At 65.8% G+C, this 24,113-nt stretch overlaps 1 protein-coding gene across 2 annotated transcripts; it reads right to left on the reverse strand.

Moving 5' to 3' along the window:
* CHRD (chordin) lies at window positions 1–22,226 on the reverse strand. Of its 2 annotated transcripts, none has more exons than XM_075938077.2 (23): window positions 21,792–22,226; window positions 19,778–19,881; window positions 17,299–17,422; window positions 16,217–16,363; window positions 15,828–15,945; window positions 13,650–13,746; window positions 13,265–13,406; window positions 12,913–13,053; window positions 12,596–12,678; window positions 12,330–12,477; window positions 11,962–12,068; window positions 10,791–10,907; window positions 8,107–8,263; window positions 7,689–7,921; window positions 7,207–7,320; window positions 4,759–4,959; window positions 3,649–3,742; window positions 3,264–3,320; window positions 3,028–3,131; window positions 2,559–2,661; window positions 1,583–1,737; window positions 1,191–1,284; window positions 1–860 (listed from the first exon to the last, which is right to left on the reverse strand). In XM_075938077.2, exons 1-23 carry the CDS (start codon window positions 21,922–21,924, stop codon window positions 790–792), a joined length of 2,844 nt encoding a protein of 947 aa, XP_075794192.2. In that variant the 5' UTR covers window positions 21,925–22,226; the 3' UTR covers window positions 1–789. The 2 variants fall into 2 exon arrangements, with proteins under 2 accessions (XP_075794192.2, XP_075794191.2); XM_075938076.2 differs by having other exon boundaries at window positions 17,299–17,425; window positions 21,792–22,224.
* Between the last annotated feature and the right edge of the window lie 1,887 nt (window positions 22,227–24,113).

The following is a 24,113-nucleotide window of genomic DNA, read 5'->3' on the forward strand; positions in this document are numbered from 1 at the left end:
CAGTTTCATTTGTTTTTAATAAATACGCAATTTCTCCCAATTCCTGTGTCTGCAGAGAGCGGGAAGGGCCCGGGGCCCGCCCTGAGCAAGGCAGGGAGGGGCCCGCCCTGAGCAGACTCATTAGGGGAGATTAATTTGTCTGCTCAAGGTGGACAGGCCCTCCTGGAAGCATAAATTACACAACAAACCCAGACGAAGAACAAGCAGAGGGAAAGCGGAGGGACAGGGGGATTTTACACTATGTACAAGCCAGGCTAGGATGGGGCCCTGCTGCCCAGGGAGCTGCCTAGGATGGCATGGAGGTGTCCTCCTGAGCCCCATCCCCACAGTGGCCAGGCGCTTCTCCACAGGCAGAGCAAGTTTGGGGGCATGAGGAGGCCCCTCAGCCTCCCAATGGGATCAGGGCTGTGTCCCACACTCTGCCATCCCATGGGGCGCCCCTCCCCCAGAGCTGGGCTATTGCCACAGGCAGAGCAGTCTATGCCCCCCCCCCACACTGTCAGCCCGAGCCCCGACTGGCTTAGTGCGGGTCTGGCTGCAGAGGCAGGGGCTCTCCCCAGCGCGGCCGCTCAGGCCTGGGTGAAGCAGAAGGCAGAATCTGTCCTGTTAAACAAACCAAAGAAACAAAACTAGTCTAAGGCCAGTGTGGGGGGAGGGGCTGGGCGGGGCCATGCAGCCCCGCCCCCCCGCGGCCAGCAGGGGGCAGCGCCTCTGGCTGGGGCAGCCCAGATCTTGGCCATGCTGCCTGGTTGCTCCGCGCCGGCTCATCCTCCCACTGCCGGTATCCAGCTAGCGGCTCCAGGCCCCTGGGGCGTCAGCTCTGCGCTTCTCCTGGGCTTCATCTGGGGCAGCGTCTGGGGCTGCGGGACAGAGGCAGAGCAGCATGAGAGTCAGCGAGCGGGGCTCAGCCGATCCCAGTCCTGCCGTTGGCAAGCAGCGGGGCCGGGGGCCACTTAGGCTGGGGCCCAGGGCGGCTGAGCTCAGCCACTGGCCCAGGAGCGGTCTGGACAGACCTGGAGATCCTTCAGCAGCCGCAGAACCTGCTCCTGGGCCGGGGGGACGCAGGGCCGGCCTGGGGCCGAAGCTGGACTGAGCCCCCAGAGAGCACCGGTCCCCCCGTCTGGGCACAAGCGAGGGGGGCGGGAGGAGAACAGAGCACGGCGGGGCAGACAGGCCTGCCCGACACTCACCCCGGCACCGGGCGCAGCAGCCCGTCTCTTTCTTGGCACTGCTGGAGCAGGAAGCAGGGGGGCATTCCTGGCGCTGGCAATGGGTCTCCCCGGACTGCAGGGGAGGAGAAGGGGGTTAGACAGGGCCTGGCCGGGCTGGGGGAAGGAAACCAGGGACCTGGCCAAGCTGCGGGGGGTGGAAGGAGCTTTCTGGGTAGGGAAGGGGGAAAGAGCTTCCCGAGGGCACCGAAACCAAGGGGATAACTCAGGGCCCAGAAAGCCTGTCATCTAGCCTCTGATGAGAGAGCCCCTGCCCCCGTCACAGCATTCCCGCCCCCAGGGCCCTGTGAGGCTATTCCTGGGCTTATAACCCCGGGGCGGGGGGGGGGGGGAGGACAGCCCCACGCACTCACCACACACCAGCAGGTGATGCACTTCATCTCCCCGAAGGGGGGCACCGTGGGGTGCCAGCTCTCGTTGTTCATGTACCACTGGCGCCCGAAGCGGCAGGCCCGGGGCCCATCCGCCTGCATCATGTCCGACAGCTCTGGGGGGCTCTTCTCCGGAGCTGCAGGGAGCAGAGACCCAGATGCCCTCTGCCGTGGTGCAGAACCAGCGAGACGCCCCCCGCGCCCCCCAAGGCAGTGTGCCCGGCACGTGGCATGGGCAGGAGACCGAGCTTCCACAGACTTGGCAGAATCAGGCAGCAGGCAAGAGGGGTGGGGAGCAGGAACTGAATCAGACCAGGGGCCCATCTAACCCGGCCTCCTGCCTCCAAGGAGGAGTAAGACCTCCCCCTAGTGGTCAGGCGTGGTCAAGCTTCTTCCCAGCTCCCTGCCTTAGCAGCTGGCTCCCTGGTGCGGGTGGCTGGGAGGAGGATGCAGCCAGAGTCCAAGCAGCCTGGCCCCGGCCCAGGGGCAGAGGATGCCCAGGCTGAGATGGGGCCGGAGCTGCAGCCTGGCACAGCTGAGCAGCATGGGATCAAGAAGGGAGGCCCATCCTGCCCTGCACTTGGCCCCCTACATGGAACGCTCTGGCAGCCGAGGGGAGGCGGGTTCAAATCCAGCTCAGACCCGAGGTACCTGCTCCGATGGGCACCCCACAGCCAATGAGCCCAGGGGCTGTGAGCACCCTGCCTCACCCCGAGGGGTCCCTCTGGAGCAGGACCCAGGCCTATGCTCCTGTGGGAACGTCAGGGACCTTACACAACAGGGCCCAGCACCACAGGGCCCTGATCTAAGCCAGATGGGAGCGGGGGCTGTGCAGCGCCTGGCACGATGGGACCCCCCCATCTCAGCCAGGGCAGCTTGTATGTGCATGCTGGGCCTGGCACAGCGGGGCGCTCCCGGCCCATCTGCGATGCCCCCCCGGCCCGGCTGGAGGACGCACCTGGGCACTGCTTGCAGCAGTCGGATGGGCTGACTCGGACGGGGTTGCTGCAGGTCAGGCGTGGGCACTGCACCTTCTCACAGTGCACTTCCCCCGTCGCGCCCTGCGGGGAGACAGGAGGGATGTGCTGAGGCCGTGGGGCACCCCAGGACAGAATCGCAGCCCGGACCCCGCCTGGTGCCAAGGGGGAGGAGCCATACGCCAGCTGCAGAGGGGCTGGACAGGCCCCCCAGGGGAAAGAGAGTCACTGGGCCTCGCTACGGACAGAGGGCACATTTGCTCCCATCCCCCCACGCTGGGCTCTCGCCTGCCCCATGGATCCCATCCCTGCAGCGCTCCTCCATGCCACAGGCAGCCCCAAGGCACCGTCTCCTGTCCTGCCCAGGTCCCGCTCCCTGCTGAAATGCAGGGCCATGCGCGGAGGAGCCATGCCCAGCGCCAGGCTCCCTGGGCACGGGTTCAGTGGTACCTTGCAGGTGCAGATGGCACATTTGATCAGGCCAAAGGGGGGCACCACAGGGTGCCACCGGGTGCCAGCTCCTCGCCACGTCTTGTCGCCGTCAAAGTAGCAGCCTGGGGTAGCAGACGGGGAAAGCATTAGAGATGTGGAGTGGGGGGGGGGGGGGCAGACAGGGGCCCAGAGAGAGCCCCGCCCCCTGCCACGGGTTGGGTCTGGGCTCCCTGCCCCCACGGGCCAGGACTCACCCTCACTGCTGTCCCGGGCCTTCTCCGCTCTCGGCTCTTCCTGCCCTGCCTTCCTCTCTGTGCACACAAGGAGAGCCCGTGAGGGACAGACGCAGACACTGGCTGGGCCGGACGCTCTGCCACGGCAGGGCCAGTGGGCGGGAGCTGTCGGCTCTTTGCTGGGGGGACAGCTGCCTCGCAAGGGCTACGTGAGCCCCCCCACCACTCCCCCGTCAGCCCAGCACTGCTCCAGCGCAGGCTGTGAAGCTGCCCCCCCCCCCAGAACCCCTGAAACATCTCGGGTGGGGTCATCTCCCTGGGCTCTGTGTCACAGGCTGTAGCCCCTCCCCCCCACATGCCCTCCAGGGCCCTCCTCCGCCAGCAGCCCCCGCCCGGTGCCCAGTACCTTCACAGACCGGGCAGCACCGGTCCTCCAGGTGAACCTGCTGGGTGCAGTTCAGGGGCTGGCAGAGGATGGGGTCACAGATCACCGTGCGCTTCTGCAGGAGGGGAGGAGAGACGGGCGGGAATCGTCGCCCTATTAGCCACAGCCCAGCAGAGGGCGTCTGCTGCCTCGGTCTCCCCGCAAGCTCCCAGCAGGGGCAAGCTGGGGGTTGGCTGCCACCCCTTAGCCAGCCAAGGGAGCAGGGACGGCCCTGGGGCTGAATCCGTGCTGCAGAGGCAGATGAGGACCAGACAGAGCCCACCTGTGCCCCAGGAGCCCGGCTAGAGCCCTGGCGTTACAGTGCCAAAGCCTTCTGCCGCCGGAGCCAAGGGAGCGCTCCCTCATGGCGGCAGCAGCAGCAGGTCCCTCGGCCTCTCTAGAAACAGGCCCTCAGTGGCAACCCACAGGCACAAAGCCGGCCTGAGACTCAACCCAGGAGGGACCCCTGCAGCCCCTGAGCAGCACACCCATGAGCCCAGCGAGTGGTGGGGAAAACGTCAGGCTCCACGTGGGACGGGTCTGCCCAGCCCACAGCCCCTGAGCGGGGGGAGTCCAGAGAGCTTGAGGTCCCTGACCCCCCCCCCCCCGGGTGGGGTCTATCTCCGGGGGGGGGTGGGGGGGACAGGAAGTAACATGGGTGCCAGAGGCAGCCGGATGGGTGCAGGTTTATGGCGGGCTGGATGGACAGAGGTGCCAGCTGGGAGGGGAGGGGAGGGGAGGGAAGGGTGCCTGGGTTGGGGAGGGTGACAAGCGGAGCTGCCCACACAAGGCCCCCCAGCTGGTAGAAGCCTGGTGCACCAGCGCAGCTGCCAGCCTTAGGTGGGAATTCGGGGGGCGGGGGAGCCGTGCACTTCCCCTCCGGTGGCTGGGTCACTTCTGCCGGTTCCCCTGGCTGCAAGTCCGGCCCCTCGAACCCACAACAGGGCGGCTGCAGTGACCGGTGGGGGCAGGCAGCCTCCTCTCCGGATCAGGGGCTCTAAGGAGCTAAATGCAGCCGCCTGGACACCGACGCCCAGCCCCACCGCTCGCCAGAGGCCGTTGGCAGCAGCCTTGGGGAGCCCCCGCACCCACCTGGCAGCTGCAGAGGGAGCACTTCCTGTCGTAGGCAGGGGCCCAGCGAGAGCCGTGGGCGCGGTGCTGCCCCTCAAAGAAGCAGGAGTTAGGGTCCTTCTTCAGCAGGGCCGGGTCCTTGGCCTTGGGCTCCTCCAGGAGTTCGTCCTCTTCAGGGGCCAGCCGCACGCCCCCCGACTCGCACTGGTTGGGAATGTGAACCTGGGGTGGGGAGAGAGCACCAGCAGGTAAGGGTGCTGGTGCTGGTGCTGTAGGAGGTGGGGGCAACCAGCCAGGGCCCGGCCCAGCAAGGACATAAGAATGGCCAGGCCCTAGTCCTGTCTTCTGCCCATGGCTGGTGCCAGGTGCCCCAGAGGGAAAGAACAGAACAGGCGAGCGAGTGATCCCGGTCGCCCATTCCCAGCTCCTGGCAGTCAGAGGCTAGGGACACCCACTGCATGGGGCTGCAGCCCTGCCCGTCCTGGCTAATCGCATTGATGCACCTGTCCTCCGTCAGCTTGTCTAGCTCTTTTTGGAGCCCAGTTGTCATTTTGGCCTTCACAGCATCCCCTGGCAAGGAGTTCCACAGGTTAACTCTGTGCTCAGTGAAGAAACTCTTCCTTTGGTTTGATTTAAACCTGCTGCCTGTTCATTTCATTGATGGCCCCTAGTTCTTGTGCATTGGGAAGGAGTCAATAACACTTCCCTGGTCACTGTCTTTGCACAAGGCACAATTACATGGGCCTATCCCCCTTTGTTGTCTCTTTCCAAGCTGAGAAGTCCCAGTCTTACTAATCTCTCCTCCCATGGAAACTGTTCCAAGCCCCTCAGCATTTTTGTTGCTCTCCCTCTCTGTATCTTCTCCACTGCAAATATCCGCTGGCAGAGCTGGGGCGCCCAGAGCTGCCCAGGCCTCTGGCTGTGGGTGTACCATGCTTTCCATAGTGGCACTGGGAGGTTTTCTGTCTCGGTCTCTCCCCCTTTCCTAGTGGTTCCCAATGGTCTTTTCACTCGCGTACAGCTGGCCCTCGTGAGCCAGGCCTGCAAGGGCACAGGGCTGCTTGATGCTGCAGGAGCCAGGACTAGCCCACTCTGCCACCTTCACCCGGAGCTGCCAGCCACCGTCACCCTCACCCCACGTGCTGTGGGACACAGCCAATCCTGCAGGGGGCAGCCAATCCCACCTGCATCCCAGAGGGTGCCCCCTGCAGGATACTCTGGGCTGCTGCAGCCAGGTGGTGCAATTTGAACCTGCCCTATCTCCTCTCCGTCAGGGAAGCCCCCTGCTGCTTCCCCTCCTGTGTGTCGGGAGGCGAGGACTGGGGAGAAGGGAGGAATTCAGGCAAGTTTTCCTAAGAGAATCAACTTCCTGTCCGGCTCTAGCCCTGAGCGGAGGCCAGCCCCCTTACCCGAGCAGCTGGGGGCAGTGCCAGGGGATGCCAGGCAGTAGCTGCGCGGCCAAGCCCCCTCCCTGGGGAAGCAAGTCTCCTGGGGGTCTCCGGGGAAGCCAAGACACAAACACGCTGCAGCTGATGAATAGCAAGCAGGCAGCTGGAGGCCTCCCAGCCAAACACAGCTCCTGGGAAAGCCGCCGGGGCTCCTGGCCCAGCCAGGGAGCGGATGCTGCTCTGTCTGCAAATATCCCCCCTCCCACAGGGTTTTCCACCCGGGGCGCCAGCAGAGCCAGCACCCGGGAAAACCTGGGGCGGGGGCAGGCAGCTTCCGAGCCTGGGGCCCCAAAGCCGGGCAAGGGAGCAGCTGGATGAGTGAAGATGGGCTGGAGGTGGGGGGGAGAGGAGGGGACTGAGCCGGGCCTCTGCAGGTGGGGAGGGGAAGCACTCAGAGGAGGCGCTCTGGCTTGTCCGACCCTGGCACGGGCTCATCCGTGTCCCCATCTCCACCCGTCTGCCTCAGGCTGGGAGTCTGGGCTTGGCGCAGCTCTCCCAGCATGTCCCTGCCCAGTTTGGTCCATCAGCAGCGGCCCAGGCTGGGCATGGCAGGGGCTGCGGGTCAGGAGTGAGGGGGCTCGCCCCCCCCCCCCCCCCCGCTGGGGAGCTGCAGCTACCTGGGCAGGGCGGTCGGGGGAGGCTGGTGCAGGATGACAAGGAGCAGCAGAGACATAAAGCGCAGGCGGGATCAGAGCTTCCCTGGGCGTCTCCCAGGTGACAGGCAGGAGGGGGAGCTTGCTCCCAGGCTGGGACTGGGGCCCGGGGCTGCTGGCTCCTGGCCCCGGGATGCCGAGCTGGCTCCCAGCCTGGAGCAGCAGGCCTCAGGCTCGGAGCTGGGTGGCTAGTTCCCCTTCTCTGGAGCCAGGCCCGCAGCACAGCCCCCACCCCCCCGCCTGCTGCTGAGGGGTCGCCAGTGGTGACCAAGCCGGGCCCTTGGCAGGGCCTGGCGGGGGGGGGGGGGGCTCCTGCAGGTGCTGCCCAGGGAGCACCGGAGGGGGGGGGGGGAGTCCGTGGTACCTACCCTCCCCCGCATCTCGCCGCGGGGGTTGACTTTGGTGCTGACTTGCAGGAAGGCCGTGCCCTGGGCCAGGTGGTGCAGCAGCTCCGCGTCCAGATCCTTCACTACGCCCTGGGCCTGGGCAGAGGAGAGAGGCGTCAGCGGGGCCCACCGGCTCCCTGCCCCAGGGCCAGCACAGAGCCACCAAGGCTGGACGTGGCGCCGGCCCAAGAGCCCCTCTGGGGTTCTCACCGCTCAGCCGGCATGGCCCCCCCAACGGCCCCCAGCAGCACGGAGGCTGCCCAGGGCTAGGGGGCTCGCCAGATCTCGGCAGAACTGCCTGGCCCCTCCCCCTGCCACTGCCCCAAGGGTCCCTCACCCTACCCCATTCCCTTCCAGTTGCTCTCCCAGGCAGCCCTCCCCCTCCCCTTTCCTGCCACTCCCCCAACAGTCCCCTCCAAGCCCCTCCCAGCTGCTCCCCCAGCACTGCCCCCTGGGCCCTTCACCTCGGTGCCGTAGAAGCCCTTGAGGAGCCGGGTGTGCTCGTGGCTGCGCTCGCCCAGCTCGGCCACGCCGTGCAGGTGGGCGCTGATGGCGACGTCGTCCACCTTGCCGAGCCCGCCCACCACGATCTCATAGTGCAGGTGGCAGTGCTCGTCCAGGGAGACCCAGGCGTGTCCTGCCGAGCTGGTCCGCACAGGGGGAGACACCAGCTGGCCAGCCAGGGGCACGGGCAGCTCTGGGCACAAGGGGCACAGGTCAGACACGTGCTTCCAGCTGGGCTTGCAAGGAGCCACCCGCCCACTCCCCAATCCCTGGGGTCAGCCCCCCAAGCCCCTGATTCACAGGGAATGCCCATGCAGTGCCCACTACAGGGACCCACCCACCTCTTCCCTGGGGCTGGCCCATCCCAGCAGCAGGTACCTGTATATCGTGCCAGGAGGCCGCTGTACAGCAGGGAGCGGATCTGTCCCCGCACTTCCCCCTCCTCAAAGTCCTTGGTGGCCACATTGAGGAAGAGCTCGCTCTGCAGTAACATGTGGGTGTCCCGGGCATTCATGTGCTGCCAGATCCCGCTGGCCTGGCAGGGGTGGGGGAAGAGACAGATTAACATGCTTGCCTGGGGGAGGCGCTACTCGCAATAGCACTCGCATAACACTGCCACCCCTGGGTGGGACATGGGCAGTGGGAATCGAACCTCAGACCTCTGGATCTGCTCCTGCCAGAACCAAAAGAGCCCCTTCTTAGCCCATATGCATCAACCGCCATGTGGCCAGTCACCACTAGAGGGAGACAGAGCATGACACTGAATGAATGTGGCCTACCCACTCATTAACCCATCCAAAGTGCCTCTCCCAGCCAGCTCCAAGGGCTGTGCCACTACAGGGTAACAATCTACTGCTGCTAGCAAGTAATGGAGCTGCCCCTTTAGCTCAAGTGATTGGTGGCTGTACTGTGATGCTGAAGGTCCTAGGTTTAAATTCTGCTGAGGCAGGGGCTGACACTCCACACACACTGAGGCAGCCCGGGCCCTGCCTTAGAGATCTTATGGGAGGCTGGAGAAAGGGGCTGGGCATGTAATACGCTCAACTAGCCACAGCAGCTGGCTGTCTTCTCATAACAGTCCATGGGGCGTGTGATGGAGCTGGGTTAAACGACAGATTGACCCCAAATCTCTTTGAAGCCAACCCCTTTGCTTTCCCAGCATGGCTGCTGCTCTGGCTGCACGAGCAGAGGCAGATTTGATGCCAGTGTGCAGAGTGTGCCCGCCCCAGCTTGGCCACGTAGCGTGGGACAAAGAGGGGACTTCGCAGCCGCTAGTGATTTTACACGGAAGGCGGCCAGACCCTATTGAATCAATGCTGCCAGCTCATCTCACTGCTGCCCCACCTGGCCTCTTGTGCTCAGCGCTGCACCCCTCACCTCCCAGCAGTGAGCAGGAGCAGCAGGGCCCAGAGGCAGGTGACACAATGGCTCAGCAGCCTGCCTGGGAATTCCAGTGGCCAATGAGCACCGAGAAGTCTGGGACTGTTTAGAGAAGAATCGTGATAAAGAGGCACAAATGGAAGGCAGGAGAGAGGGGGGACAGTAAATCCTCTAATACAAGGGTGAAAGGGAAGGGACATTCATTAAATCTGAAGGACAAAATGGTCTAACACTGAGCCACGGGAATATGATTGTACTAGGCACCTGATTAATCTTGTGGTGAGGAGTTCCCCAGGCACTCCGGAAGCCAAGGACTCAGTTGGATTCAGAGCGGGGTGTGGGTAATGAGTAGGGTCCTATCAAAATCACAGCTGTGAAAAACACATCACAGATCGGGAAATCTGGTCTCCTCCGGGGAAATCTGGCCCTATCCCGTACTGATCTCACAGGGGGAGACCAGCATTTCTCAAACTGACCCAAAAGAGAGAGATGGGAGAGTTGTAAGGTTTTTTTGGGGGTGGGGAGGCTGCAGTCCTGCCCCCCCCCCTTACTGCTGCACTGCTGTCTTCGGAGAGAGGTGGCCAGCAGGTGGCAGCTGCTGGCCAGGCACCGGGCTCTGAAGGCAGTGCCCACGAGCTGCAGCACACAAGCGAGGGTGGCAATACCGTACCATCCCATCCTTCCTCCTGCGCTGCTGCCTTCAAGGCTGACAGCTGGAGAGTGGCAGCTGCTGACACAGAGCCCAGCTCTGCAGGCAACAGCACAGAAGGAAGGGTTGGAATATCGTATCCTGCCACGCTTCGTTCTGCCCTGCTGCTGGCAGTGGCTCTGCCTTCAGAGCCGGGCTCCCTGTCAGCAGCCAGCGCTCTCTGGCCACCCAGCTCTGAAGGTGGCCCTGCTGTCAGCAGCAGCGCAGAAGGAAGGGGGGTAGCAGCACCACCCCCTCCAATAGCCTTGCAATCCCCCACAACGCCCGTTTGGGTCAGTACCCTATCGTGACACCACTGTGACCGTTCAGATTTCAACAGCTGAAATGACGACATTGCAATTGTTACAATCCTGTGACTGCAACTGACCAGAATGGAGGGTGAATTTGGTAGGGCCCTAGTAAGGAGAATATCTCCAGCTACAGAAGAGCAGGTGAAACACTTGCTAGGTGGGATAGACATGCTCAGGCTCCAGGGCATGAGGGCAACCCCTAGCTGTCCAGGGTCAGGAAGGAATGTGTCCCGTACATAAGTCCGTCTATAGTTACTCCTCTTCGTGGCCCAGACAGCTTCTGGGGGCAAGCAGGAGGAAAGACTCCGGCCCGGACAGGCCAAGGGAGCAGGCCTGAAGCCATGAGGCACAGTCCCCCAAAACAGGCAGTGTGGTTTGGGGTGACAGACCCAGGGGCTGGGGGGACAGTGCAGAGGAAGGAGAAGGTCTCTCCGCCAGACACAGCTGCTCTGGGCCCCCCGTTATGAGGCAAATGGAAGGGAACGGAGAGGAGCAGCCCAAGCGGACTGGAGGGAGATCCAAAGGGTGAGGCGTGGGCCCATATGTGGGGCTCTCAGCCAGCGCACCAGGATCTGGTCCCTTAGACTGGACAAAGGCCTCCCGGCAATCATCCTCCATGGGGGGGTCTAGCCATGGCCCCCTGCATTCCCATCTGCCCCAGGCTCTCCCTGGTGGGCACTCACCAGCCCCTCCCTGTAGCTGGGCGTCATGTCCAGCAGGATGTTGCGTTTGTTCTTCCTCCGCGGCTTGGTCTCCAGGGTGACGCTGAGGACCTCGCTCGCTGTCCCTGCTACCTGGACCTGCGGGGAGACACGGGGAGGGGGCAGCGCCCCAGAGAGGGTCTGTCTAGTTCCCTGGGAAAAGTCAACCCCTCTGCGCCTGCAGCTATCCCCGAGTGTAGGGGGAGGGGCGTGGTGGTGTGCTCACCCCACCCCGTCTCCCCAGTGTGACCTCATTACCAGCTCTCAGCGCTGTGCCCGGCTGCCCATTCACAGCACAACACCCCCATTAACCCTGCAGCCCCCTTGCAGGGACAGGGCCACCAGCCCTGTGTCATGGGGAAACCAGGCTTCAGGACAGAGACGGGAAGGGTCCTGATGCCCAGACTCCGCCCCTAGACTTGCTGCTGCAACCACTAGACCACACTCCTGTTCCAGGGCTGGAAACAGAACCCAGGAGTCCTGGCTCCCTGTCCCGGTGGCTGGTCTGCCTGGGGTTCCCAGCCTGCAGGAGAGCAGCGTCCCAGCTCCCAGAGAGATGTGGACAGGTGCCCGGGGCCACGGTCTCCTTCACAAGTGCCGACTGTCCCAGAGTGCTCAACCCACCAGCTTCTCCCATGGCCCCACCTTCATTCTGCCTCCTCCTGCCCCAGCTCCGCCTCCTCCTCCAAGGCCCTGCCCCAGCTCCGCCCCCTCCCCCAAGGACCTGCCCTTGCTTGGCTCTTCCCACTCCCAACTCCGCCCCCTCTCCCGAAGGCCTGCCCCAGCTCTGCCCCCTCCCCCCAAAGACCTGTCCTTGCTCCGCCTCCTCCTCCAAGGACCTGCCCTTGCTCCATTTCTTCCCACTCCCAGCTCTGCGCCCCTCCTGAGGCTCCCCCCCATCGACTGCTCTCTGCCCCCCCTTGAAGCTGCCGACCAGCTGAGGAGCAGGGGTGGGGAACAGCTGTGGCTGGTGGGTGCTGAGCTCTCTCTGCCTTGTCCCCGGTGGGTGCTCCCGCCCCGGGGTCCCCTCGGAGCTAGCAGCCGTGCCCTCGCTGCTCACCGGGACTGGGCCCCGGGGTGGCAAGGGCCAAGGACCAAGGTGCTCACGTGGGCTTCTCCCAAGCCCACCTTGCCCCAGCACAGCCCTCCCTACCTGGTACTCCAGCGTCCCGTTCTTGTGGAGCGTCAGCTTGGCAGACCCCACTGCCCCCGTCTTGGTTGGCGTCAGGGCGTCTCCTCCGCACAGCACGCTCTGGATGGCTGTGAGCAACAGAGCAAGGGCCACAGGGCTCTCAGGCCTGGCATCCGCAGCCTCCCCGCCCGAGGGAAGCGGGACCACATGCTCCATCAGCCTCCCGCTCCATGCCAGGCTCCACCCCTTCCTAGGTAGCTCCGCCCTCTGACACGCCCCTTCCAGCCCCCCCCCCCCCCCGACTCAGCGGTCTGTGTCTTCAGCTCCTATCCCGCGATTCCCAGGCCCCGGGGCAGAGCGAGGCCTCAACATGCTCCCCCGCCACTCACTGTCACAGCTCTTCCTGGCAGTGATGGAGCCGGAGATCTGCCGCTGGCGCCTGCCCTCGGTCTCCGCCGCGATCTTCAGCTGCCCCTGCGCGAGCCACAGCATCTCGCGGCTCGACAGGTTGCTCAGCACCTCCGCGAAGTCGGGGTCCTGCCGAGACAGCCACGGGGAAGAGGGAAGCACCAAGGCTTGGCCTCCAGGGGGCAGCGGGAGGGCCCCCCCCCCCCCCCCCCAGGAAGGGGGAACAGATGGGAAGGGAACCACTTACCTGCACGGTGATGTTGGCCCAGACCTCGCGCAGCACCCGGTTTTGGTGCAGGATCCGGACCCTAAGCGAGACCCAAGGAAATTCTGCAAAGGCAAAGAGCTTGATAGAAGCTGCCTCCAACAACACCCCCACCCTGTACCCCACCCCCCGACCCTTATTCTCCAGCCCCCCCCCCCTTGAGTGGCACTACACAGCCAAGACTGCTCCGCATACACACCCTCCTAAAACTGCCTGCCACAGGGCACTCTGCCGGGTACCTCCCAAGGGCTCAGCCCCACGGCTGCCCCAAGCCTTGCCCCGCCGCCATCCCCGCTCACCTTTCTCTGCGGGCTCCAGCAGCCCCTTGGCCATGAGGATGAAGTGCAGCTTGTTCTCGGTGTCACTCAGGGTCAGCATGGCGATGCCCCCCGTGCCCAGGTGGGTCGGGTCCACGGAGGTCAGGATGGCGCTGAAGGTCTCTGGGGTTGAAAGGGCACAAGGCTGAGGAGCAGGCCTGGAGGGGGCCAGGCAGGGGCACACAGCCCCCCCGGGGTGGGGGCAGTGAGGCATCAGGCATCCTGGATGGGTTGGCTGGCACTTGGGGCATTGGCTGCTGCTGAGACCCAAGGCCAGTAGGCCCCCCGTACAAGGGAGACTCAGACACCCGGGGGAGGGGGAGAGGAGAGTTACCTGCGAAGAGGGCCCGGTGCTTGACGATCTGGCCTTGGATCTCCCCGGCAGGCTGTGACTTGGTGGCCAGGGAGATGCGGAGCTGCTCAGCCTTCAGCAGCCGGATGGAAGGTTTGTGCAGGTTCCGCCACATGCCGCAGATCTGGGGGAGGGGGGAGTGGCTGGTGAGTGGGGCAGGGCAGCTAGCGGGGGGGTGAGGGGGGGCAAGACAGCCAGTGCTGGAGCCAATGGGAGAACGGTCCGGGAGGAGCACAGTGCCCCCCGGGGCAGGTGTCCGGCGCTGCGCCCCACTGCACTGGGACGGGGGCAGCAGCCCATAGCAGACCACAGGCACGAGGGAGGGATGCTGCTGGCAGGGCCAGGGAGCCCAGGGGGGGCCACTCACCATGCCGTCCTGCAGGGAGACGCTCTTCTGCACCGGGTGCTCAAACAGGACGGTGCCCTCGCGGTCGGCAAAGCGGATGCGGCTCGGCTGGCCCAGCCTGCGGGAGGGAACCGGAGCGGCTGAGTGAGCCGGGCGGGCCTGGCAGGGGGGAGGACACACTGGCCCTGGAAAACCCTGGCCGTGACCCCCACAGGGAAGGCCCTTCCCCCCAGTGAGTCCCACGGGAGGGTCTCCTTTCCGAGGCCTTGTCGGGTTGATCCCCCTGCCTCCCCAGCCCACGGACGGTCCCCCAGCATCATGGGGCTCCCTGACAGCCCCCGTGGGGGCCAAAGGGGTGCAGCCTTTCCCCAGTCGAGGGTCTCTATAGAAACATGTTTGATTTCCCCAGAGAGTGGGCAGACGGGCAGTTCATCCCTCCCCAGCCCCCACTGGGCGCTAGGCAGGGAGACAGGCTGTGCCCAAGGGGGGTCTCTCGGCCTGGGCACACACTGGGAGGTGCCGGGCGGGCAGGAGAACCAGAGGAAGCGTTCGGAAGCGTAGCCGGCTCCCACAGCGGCAGCGGGGAGGCGAGGCTAATCCCGCAGGGCTTGTGCCCCAGGGAGGAGTGCGATCGGTCGGGGCGAGACAAGGGGGCATCTCAGAGGGCTGGGGAGAAAGCGAACCGTGAGGCTGGCGCTCAGGGCAGCTGGCTGGCAGGGAGAGGCTCTGGGCAGGGGGCGTCTCCCCAGGGATCTGAGGCCCAGCCCCACACGCGCTGGGTGCAAAGCCAGGGTGTGGAATCAGGCCCCAGGCGGTGCAGGAGCATCCCTGCCCCGTAGCCACGTGCAACGAGAGCGCACGTGCTCATGGGCGGCTGAGCTGGCCGATTGCGGGGGAGGGGAGCTGACCCAGGTTAGTAACGGGGTGGACGCCTGATTACTGCGCAGCTCCCCGGAGACCCAGACTGCTGGGGGGCGGGGGTGCAATTCCTCCCCCCCCCACCCCTCAGTCGGCTATGGGGTGTACTTGAGCACCACCTAGTGGCTCCAGGGGGAGGACAAGGATGGAGATCGGAGCCCGTATCTGTGTCCTGCCCAGGAGGAGGGGTCTTGTGCAGGCAGGTCCCAGAGCTCAGGGCAGAGTTTCCCGGATGCCCACGGGCCTGTGCCAGCCAAGGGCTCCTCCGGCACAGGAGCAGTTACAGGATGGGGGCCTTGGACCATGAACTCGGGGCAGGGGCTGGATCCTCTCCCAGGGCTGCCGAGTGCCACCCGCTGCCGCGTGGCTAGAAATGCTCGGCGTTTGGCCGCCTTTGGCTACACTGGCTTCCTTTAAAATTAGTCACCACTTCACTATGCAAAGCCCTGGAAAAAAGAGGGGGCTGCCGCAGGAGAGACGCTGAGCTCAGCTCCCTCCTCACGCGGATCCAATTGAACAATCAGCGACCTTGAAGGTGGGGAGGGATTGATTGCAGGTCCCCCCGCCAGGCCTGGAGCGGCGGGCTCGCTGCTGAAGCGCTCCGACGAGCGTGGAGAAGCGGCCGGGCCCGCCACCATGTGCGCTAGACCCTGTTTATTGGACTCTTTCCCATTTCCCGGAATTTGTTTTTAATAAAAACCTTGAGGAAAGGAATGTTCCTGCCTGGGACGGATTCTCTGGAGTCCCAGGGAGAAATTACCCGGGCTGTTCAGCTGTTTCGTAATGATATTAGAGAAATACCAGCTGCCTGGATGGAGCTCAGAAGGCCTAAGCACAGGAAGCCAGAGAACGGAGAAACCCCAGAGACTGGCTTTGCAATAACCCTTTCTCGGCTGATCAACAAGAGCCACTTGCTACCTGCTTGGCCAGTGGGGGGGGGGGGCAGGCCCAGGGACTGGGTAGGGGTGTACCCGCAGGGTGCTGACCCCATCCTGGTAATAACAGCCGGGCCAGTGTGGCATGTGAGTGCAGCGACGGCCCCTATGGCTGACCATGGACCGCCCGGGGCAGCATACAGAAGCAGCATGGGGGGGGGGGTCCCAAACTCCACCCCCCCACCCTGTGGACACTGGTGTGTGACTGGAGGGCTGGAAAGTGACTAGGTTCCCCCCCCCCCATTCCAATCCAGTCCTATCTGAGTGCAGATGAGGCAGCTCTGGGCTCTTCCGCCTCCGCGTGGGAGTTTCCTTGGGACGTCTGGGAGCCTGGGCCGGGACTGACCTTTCATAGTTGATGGAGAAGAGCAGGTAGGAGCGCACGAGGGTGAACCTGGCTTTAGCCACGGCGCTGGACAGGGGCAGCCAGGGTTCCGCCCCGCTGGTCAGCAACGCCACAAAGTCTGGGGGAAGGAAGTGGAAGACAGTCTCAGTTACTCCCTCAGCTCGGGGCTGCTGGGTTCTGCGGGGGGGGGGGGGGGAAGCAAACTGCCCCGAAGAACCCCATTCTCCACTGACATCGGGATGGGGGAGGGGGACTGTGGCTGACAGTCTCTGGGGTTCACGCTTCTAAACTTGCAAATACTGAATCAAGCCTGCAACAACCCCCAGCCCTCCTGCCCCCCTCCTGGCCGGCCTCCTCCACAAGGGCACCGCGGTCCGGCAGAAAGCTACCTGTGCGGCTGTCGTCCCGGGCTAGGTCCTCCGAGCTCAGGTAGGAGCGGTCATTGTAGCTCTTATGCAAGTCGTCCTCCTTGTCCTGGAAATACTCGAAGCTGTCGAAGATGGGCTCCGGACGCTTCTCCGGGAGGCTGGGAGGAGCTGGAAGGAGACGGGTTGCAATTACAACCATCCCTTGCATCTTCAGGGCAACCGGGCCTAAGCGCAATCCTCATCATGCAGGGGGAAACCGAGGCACGGGAAAAGGAAGGGACTTGCCCACCGTCACTCAGCGAGCTTGAGACGGGGCTCCCCGACTGCCCCTTGCTCTCATGGTGCATGGCTTCACACGGGTCCCCAGGGCCCTGCCTACCGTGGCAGTGGTAGCACTGGGGTTTCATAAGGCACCACTGCCATAGCTGGAAATGCAGACTCCATAACAACAGGCTAGCTCAGAGGCAGGGCACACACGCAGCCAGATGGCAGGGAGTGGGGGAAAGAGCACAGGCGCACCTATGGCCAGTGCCGGGGGTTGCTCAGCCTGCTGCCCTCCCCAAGCGTGCCTGGTGCCCTGGAGAAAAGAGCAGTCAGCCCCCTGCTGGACAATTAGGCAATAAACTTCCCCCCCACCAAGGAAATTTCCTCCTAACTCCACTCATTAGTGGATGCCTCTTGCGTGGAGGCAGGAGGCCCTGTGTCTCTTGTACAGTGTCGTTCCAGCCAGGGTTAGCGCTGGACCCCTCCCCGCAGCGATCAGACCCTCAGATACGAGTGTAGTGGGCAGCCAGCTGACACGCCGGGGTGGACACGTTCTCAGAACAGAAGGTAACAACAGCGTAGCAGTAAAAATGCTGCTAACACGGGGCTGTCACTGCACCCCTCTCGCCGTCCCGGCTGGGTCTGTGCATTTTCTGGTTTGACTGTAAGCTCCTGGGAGCAGGGCCCTTGCCTCTGCTGGAGCAGTAAAGCCCCTTCTGATGGTCCACTTTCCTCCTATCCTTGGGGCCCAGCCATGTGCCACGCGCGAGATCCGTCCCATGGGAGTGCCCGTGCAGGGCGCTGTGACGTGCGGACAGTCCCAGGGCCGTGGCTCTCACCCTTTGGGCAGGTCTTGCAGCAGTGTCCCGGCAGCAGGACAGGCTCGCTGCAAGGCAGGGTGGGACAGTCGTGTTTAATGTTCTTGCAGCTGACTTTGCCCGTTGGTTTCCCTCGGCGATTCCTCTGCTGGGAGGGAAGAGGGAAAAATTCTGCACCGCGCCCCCGGGGAGCCTGCTCCCATCCCATAGCAGGAGCCTCTGCAGAGCACCAGAGGGAGCCCCATGGAGCCGAATCTGAGAGCCACCTGCCCTGTGGGGAGAAGACCCAATAATCTTTGTTATGGCTAAGTGCTCTGATCTGTGCAATGCACCCCCGGAGCTCACCGTAGGGGGGACCATGTTCCCCCAGGCCCAGCCCAGCCCCCCACAAGCCAACCTGCGCCCCGGCATCCCCTTTTTGCAAAGACCTCTCCAGGCTGCACCCTGCTGACCCCTTCCGGGCTCGCCTGCCTGCAGTCTCCCTGCCCTCCACCCCTTGGCTGCCCCCGAGCTGTCTGGTGCTGCTGAGATGCAAACTCAGGGCGTTCCAGCTGGGCTCTAGGTCACGCCACATCTGTGCACAGCTGCTTCCTGGCCATAACTGCCCCCTGCCCTCCTGGCTGTGTGTCTGCCCAGGGCTCTGGGACTGGGGTCAAGGCCCGCGTTGCGGCCCCCTCTCCCCAGGGAGCAGCCAGGTGCGTGTCGGGCGCGGCCACGGATTGATGCCCAGGCTGGTTGCTCTCTGCCTCCCTCGGCACAGCTCAGGGGTTCCCAGGAAGGGAGGGGCTGCCAGGGGAAGCGTTTAAAAGCCAGTCCACGAGCAGCCCCCTCCCCTCCCAAGCACCCAGCGCCAGTGAAAGGGGAGCGGCTGGCGGGCTGCTGCAGACGTGCCCTGCTCCTCGCCGAGACGGGGCAGGAGGAAGGAGGGGAAAGGTTCCTCCACACGACCTCTTGTCCTGCTGCTCTGTCCTGCCCCAACCAGGAGCTTGACAAGGTACCGCCCCGCCTGCCACGGGGCTGGGTATCCACACCCCTCCCCCGCAGGGCTCTGTACTGCCCCCTTCCCCCCCCACAGGGCTCCGTACTGCCCCCCCCACAGGGCTCTGTACTGCCCCCTCCCCCACAGGGCTCTGTACTGCCCCCTTCCCCCCCCGCAGGGCTCTGTACTGCCCCCTTCCCCCCCCACAGGGCTCCGTACTGCCCCCCCCCACAGGGCTCTGTACTGCCCCCTTCCCCCCCCACAGGGCTCTGTACTGCCCCCTCCCCCACAGGGCTCCGTACTGCCCCCTCCCCCCAGGGCTCTGTACTGCCCCCTTCCCCCCCCACAGGGCTCCGTACTGCCCCCCCCACAGGGCTCTGTACTGCCCCCTTCCCCCCCCACAGGGCTCTGTACTGCCCCCTCCCCCACAGGGCTCTGTACTGCCCCCTTCCCCCCCCGCAGGGCTCCGTACTGCCCCCCCCACAGGGCTCTGTACTGCCCCCTTCCCCCCCCGCAGGGCTCTGTACTGCCCCCTTCCCCCCCCACAGGGCTCCGTACTGCCCCCTCCCCCACAGGGCTCTGTACTGCCCCCCCCACAGGGCTCTGTACTGTCCCCTCCCCCCCAGGGCTCTGTACTGCCCCCTTCCCCCCGCAGGGCTCCGTACTGCCCCCTTCCCCCCCCACAGGGCTCTGTACTGTCCCCTCCCCCCCAGGGCTCTGTACTGCCCCCTTCCCCCCGCAGGGCTCTGTACTGCCCCCTTCCCCCCCCACAGGGCTCCGTACTGCCCCCTCCCCCACAGGGCTCTGTACTGTCCCCTCCCCCACAGGGCTCTGTACTGCCCTCTTCCTCCCACAGGGCTCTGTACTGCCCCCTTCCCCCCCCAGGGCTCTGTACTGCCCCCTTCCCCCCCCCAGGGCTCTGTACTGCTCCTTCCCCCCACAGGGCTCTGTATTGCCCCCTCCCACCCCCCCAGGGCTCTGTACTGCCCCCTTCCCTCCCCAGGGCTCTGTACTGCCCCCTTCCCCCCGCAGGGCTCTGTACTGCCCCCACAGGGCTCTGTACTGCCCCCTTCCCCCCCCACAGGGCTCTGTACTGCCCCCTTCCCCCCGCAGGGCTCTGTACTGCCCCCCCCGCCACAGGGCTCTGTACTGCCCCCTTCCCCCCCCACAGGGCTCTGTACTGCCCCCTTCCCCCCCCACAGGGCTCCGTACTGCCCCCCCCACAGGGCTCTGTACTGCCCCGTCCCCCGCAGGGCTCTGTACTGCCCCCTCCCCCCCCACAGGGCTCTGTACTGCCCCCCCCACAGGGCTCTGTACTGCCCCCTCCCCCCCCCACAGGGCTCTGTACTGCCCCCTTCCCCCCCCACAGGGCTCTGTACTGCCCCCTTCCCTCCCCAGGGCTCTGTACTGCCCCCTGAATGCCTGGGGGAGCCAAACACAGTGCCCACTGCCCACTGTGAAGTGCAGCAACCGAGTGGGCAGCCTCAGAGGTGCTCTAGGGGCAGGAGGGCCCCCACTTACCGGCTCACAGTAGCAGACCACACAGTGCATCACCCCAAAGGGCTCGCCCAGATCCGGGTGCCAAGTGTCTTCCAGGGCATAGAACCTGCCTCCGAACGAGCAGCCTGGAGATGGGGAACAAACTCCTGAGCGCACAGCCGGCAACCCAGCGCCCAGCTGTGACACCCTGCTACACCCAGCGCCCAGCCGTGCCACCCTGCCGCACCCAGCGCCGTGCCACCCTGCTGCACCCAGCGCCCAGCCGTGCCACCCTGCCACACCCAGCGCCCAGCCGTGCCACCCTGCCGCACCCAGCGTCCAGCCGTGCCACCCTGCCGCACCCAGCACCCAGCCTGTGCCACCCTGCCGCACCCAGCGTCCAGCCGTGCCACCCTGCCGCACCCAGCGCCCAGCCGGGCCACCCTGCCGCACCCAGCGTCCAGCCTGTGCCACCCTGCCGCACCCAGCGTCCAGCCTGTGCCACCCAGCCACACCCAGCGCCCAGCCTGTGCCACCCAGCCACACCCAGCGTCCAGCCCGGGCCACCCTGCCGCACCCAGCGTCCAGCCTGTGCCACCCTGCCGCACCCAGCGCCCAGCCGTGCCACCCTGCCGCACCCAGCGCCCAGCCGTGCCACCCTGCCGCACCCAGCGTCCAGCCGTGCCACCCTGCCGCACCCAGCGTCCAGCCTGTGCCACCCTGCCGCACCCATTCTGTGCCACCCTGCTGCACCCAGTGACCAGCCATGCCACCCTGCCGTATCCAGCACCCAGCCTGTGCCACCCTGCCACACCCAGCGCCCAGCCTGTGCCACCCCGTCGTACCCAGAGCCCAGCCTGTGCCACCCAGCCCCCAGCCGTGCCACCCTGCCGCACCCAGTGCCCAGCCATGCCACCCAGCGCCCAGCCGTGCCACCCTGCCGTACCCAGCACCCAGCCTGTGCCACCCTGCCGCACCCAGAGCCCAGCCTGTGCCACTCTCATTCCACCAGGTTTCAGTGATGCCTATAAAAGGCTATTAGCCAGGGGATAAAATGGTGTCCTTGGCCTCTGTTTGTGGAAGGCTGGAGAGGGATGGCAGGAGACAAATCGCTTGATCATTGTCTTCCGTCCATCCTCTCTGGGGTACCTGGTGGTGGCCACTGTCGGCAGACAGGATACTGGGCTAGATGGCCCTTTGGTCTGACCCAGTACGGCCGTTCTTATGTTCTCCCTGCCGCACCGTCCTGTGCCACCCTGCCGCACCCACACGTGACTTTGCGGCCCAGCACCCGGCCTTGTGCCACCCTGCTGCACCCAGACGGACCCCCCCCTCACATCCAGCCAATCCCCTTCTTCTGCTCTCCTGTGGCAGCCAGGGGCTGGCCTGGGCCCACTCACCCTGGGCCATCTCTGCCCGCCCGCTGCACCCAGGACACCTCACACAGCCCATGTCCATGCCATGGGGGCTTGCCGGCTGCCTCTGGCCCCTCGCGCAGGCCCTGGCACCCGCCTGCTGCCTCTGGCACGGGGCAGCTCTCTGCCCCCCTGCCCCAGCCCTGGCACCCGCCTGCTGCCTCTGGCACGGGGCAGGTCTCTGCCCCCCTGCCCCAGCCCTGGCACGCGCCTGCTGCCTCTGGCACGGGGCAGCTCTCTGCCCCCCTGCCCCAGCCCTGGCACGCGCCTGCTGCCTCTGGCACGGGGCAGCTCTCTGCCCCCCTGCCCCAGCCCTGGCACGCGCCTGGCAGGGCTGGCACGGGGCTGGGCCAGCGGGCAGGGCTGTGAGCTGCCGCGCTGGTGACACGCTGCCCGGCCCGGCCCCTCCCCGCCGCTGTCACGCGTCCAAGCCGAGCGCACGGGGGTGTCAGTGGATCCAGGCGAAGCAGATGGAGGCTGGAGCGCAGCTGGGCCAGGGAGGGCAGCAGGAGTCGCTCCGCGGGCCCCGCTCGCCCCAGCCTGGCCCCCGGCCACCCCCCCCGCCCCCCCGACCAGCCGCTGCCCCGCGCCGCCCGGGGGGCTCCCACCTGCCGCCCCATCCCCGCGCCCCGGGCCCCTACCTGCCGCCCCCTTGGAGGGGAGCGGGTCCTTCTCGGGCTGGATGGGCAGCAGCGGCTTGGGGCGGGAGGCGGCGGCCGGCGCGGGGCGGAGGGCGAGGGACAGCGCGGCCAGCAGCAGCGGCAGGCGGGCCATGGGCGCGCACGGCTGGGACCCCGCGGGCGGCGCGGGGCGAGTCAGGGCTCCCAGTGCCCCGGCCCCGGCCCCCGGCAGGTTTTATAGGCTCCGGCACGGGCCGCGCGGAGCGGGGGCATCCTGAGCAAACAAAGGCCCCGCTAACGAGGCGCAGGCAGCCGCCGGCCGGGGGATTAGGGCCCCCAGCGGGGGTCCCAGCGCCCGCGGCCCGGAGCCCAATGGGAAGCAGACGCGGGGCCGCGGGGGGCTTGTGGATTGGGCCCGCGGTGCGCGCAGCCCGCCCGGCCGATCCGCCCAATGGCAGCGGGCGGGGAGCCCGACGGGGGGAGCGGGACGGGACAGCCCGGCCCCGCGCACGCCCCGCTCCGCGGAGCTGCCTCTGCCCCGACTGACAGCCCCGGAGAACAGACGGAGGGGCCCCCGCCCTGTCCGCGGCAGGGAAGCCCGGGCCCCCGCACCTCCTGCTGCGCTGCCGGCCCCCTCTGTGCTGCCCGAGCCCCGCACCTCCCGCTAGAACCCCTCCGCACCCACCTCGCTGCCTAAAACCCCCGCATGCCTCTGCTTGTACCCCCTGCACCCACTGTGCTGCCTGAAACCCCTGCACCCCCTGCCTGTACCCCCTGCACCCACTGTGCTGCCTGAAACCCCTGCACCCCCTGCCTGTATCCCCTGCACCTTCCTGCCTGTACCCCCTGCACCTACCATGCTGCCTGAAACCCCTGCACCCTCCTGCCTGTATCCCCTGCACCCACTGTGCTGCCTGAAACCTCTGCACCCCCTGCCTGTACCCCCTGCACCCACTGTGCTGCCTGAAACCCCTGCACCTCCTGCCTGTACCCCCTGCACCCGCTGTGCTGCCTGAAACCCCTGCACCCCCTGCCTGTACCCCCTGCACCCACTGTGCTGCCTGAAACCCCTCTGCACCCCCTGCCTGTACCCCCTGCACCCACTGTGCTGCCTGAAACCCCTGCACCTCCTGCCTGTACCCCCTGCACCCGCTGTGCTGCCTGAAACCCCTGCACCCCCTGCCTGTATCCCCTGCACCCACAGTGCTGCCTGAAACCCCTGTACCCCTCTCGCCTGTATCCTCTGCATCCACCATGTTGCCTGAAACCCCTGTACCCCCATCAGTATCCCCTCGCACCCACCATGCTGCCTAGACCCCCGCACCGATCGCCTGTAACCCCTCTGCACCCACTGTGCTGCCTGAACCCCCCACACCCTCTTGCCTATATCCCCCGTCCCTCAGTGCACTACTGGACCCCACCCTGTTGCCTGGACCCCTGCAGCCCCCACCTGTGTCTTCTGAACCCCACTGTGCTGCCTGAAACCCTCTCACCCCACCACCTGTATCCCCCTGCGCCCACCAGGGCGCCTGAAACCCCTGCACCCCTGCCTGTATCCACCTACACCCACTGTACAGCCTGAAACCCCTTCCCCCCACCAGACTGCCCAGGCCCCCGTATCCCACCTGTATCCTCCACACCCCACCGTAGTGCCTGAAATCCCTGTAATCCTCTGCCTGTATCCCCCACCCTATTGTGTTGCCTGAATCTCCTGCCCTCTCACTGCGCTGCCCATCCCAGTCAGTACCCCCTGCCCCTCATTGTGCTGCCCGGATCTCCTGCCCCCCACTGCACTGCCTGGATGCCCCCACCCTCTGCCTCTAACCTTTGCCCCATCACATTGCTGGACCCCTTGCCCCCCACCCATATCTCCTGCCCCCTCCACTGTGGTGCCTGGACCCCTCCACACCCTGCACTGTGCTTCCCGACCCCCTGCTGCCTGTACGCCCATGTCCTCCACAATGCTGCCCTGACCCCCCGCACCTTCCACTGTGCTACCCAGACCCATGCTGCCCCCCATATCTCCCTGCCCCCCACATTGCCCAGACCTTCAGCACCCCCACTCATATCCCCTGCACTCCCCATCCTGTGCACCTCTCCACTGCACAGCTCATACCCCCACAACTCCCATCTCTCTGCACAGCCTGCACCTCCCACACCCCTTCCGGGTCCCCACCTATACCCCTGCATCCCGCACCTCTCTGCACAGCCTGCACTCCCGCCTCACCCCCGTCCCACAAGTGCTGTCCGCACCCCACCACACAGCTCATATTCCTGCACCCCACCCCGCCCATACCCCCTGAACACCCTGTGCCGCCTGTACCCCATCCTATGTGTTCCCTC

The sequence above is a fragment of the Pelodiscus sinensis genome, chromosome 10 (assembly GCF_052426305.1).
Source record: "Pelodiscus sinensis isolate ZL-2025 chromosome 10, ASM5242630v1, whole genome shotgun sequence".
NCBI lineage: Eukaryota > Metazoa > Chordata > Testudines > Trionychidae > Pelodiscus > Pelodiscus sinensis.

Coding starts and splice junctions, on each gene's coding strand:
- CHRD (XM_075938076.2), bottom strand. CDS start 21,924: ATGGCCCGCCTGCCGCTGCTGCTGGCCGCGCTGTCCCTCGCCCTCCGC. Junction 19,882..21,791: donor CCCCTCCAAGGGGGCGGCAG/GTAGGGGCCCGG, acceptor CCCCATCTCCAG/GCTGCTCGTTCGGAGGCAGG. Junction 13,407..13,649: donor TCTCCCTGCAGGACGGCATG/GTGAGTGGCCCC, acceptor CCCCTCCCCCAG/ATCTGCGGCATGTGGCGGAA.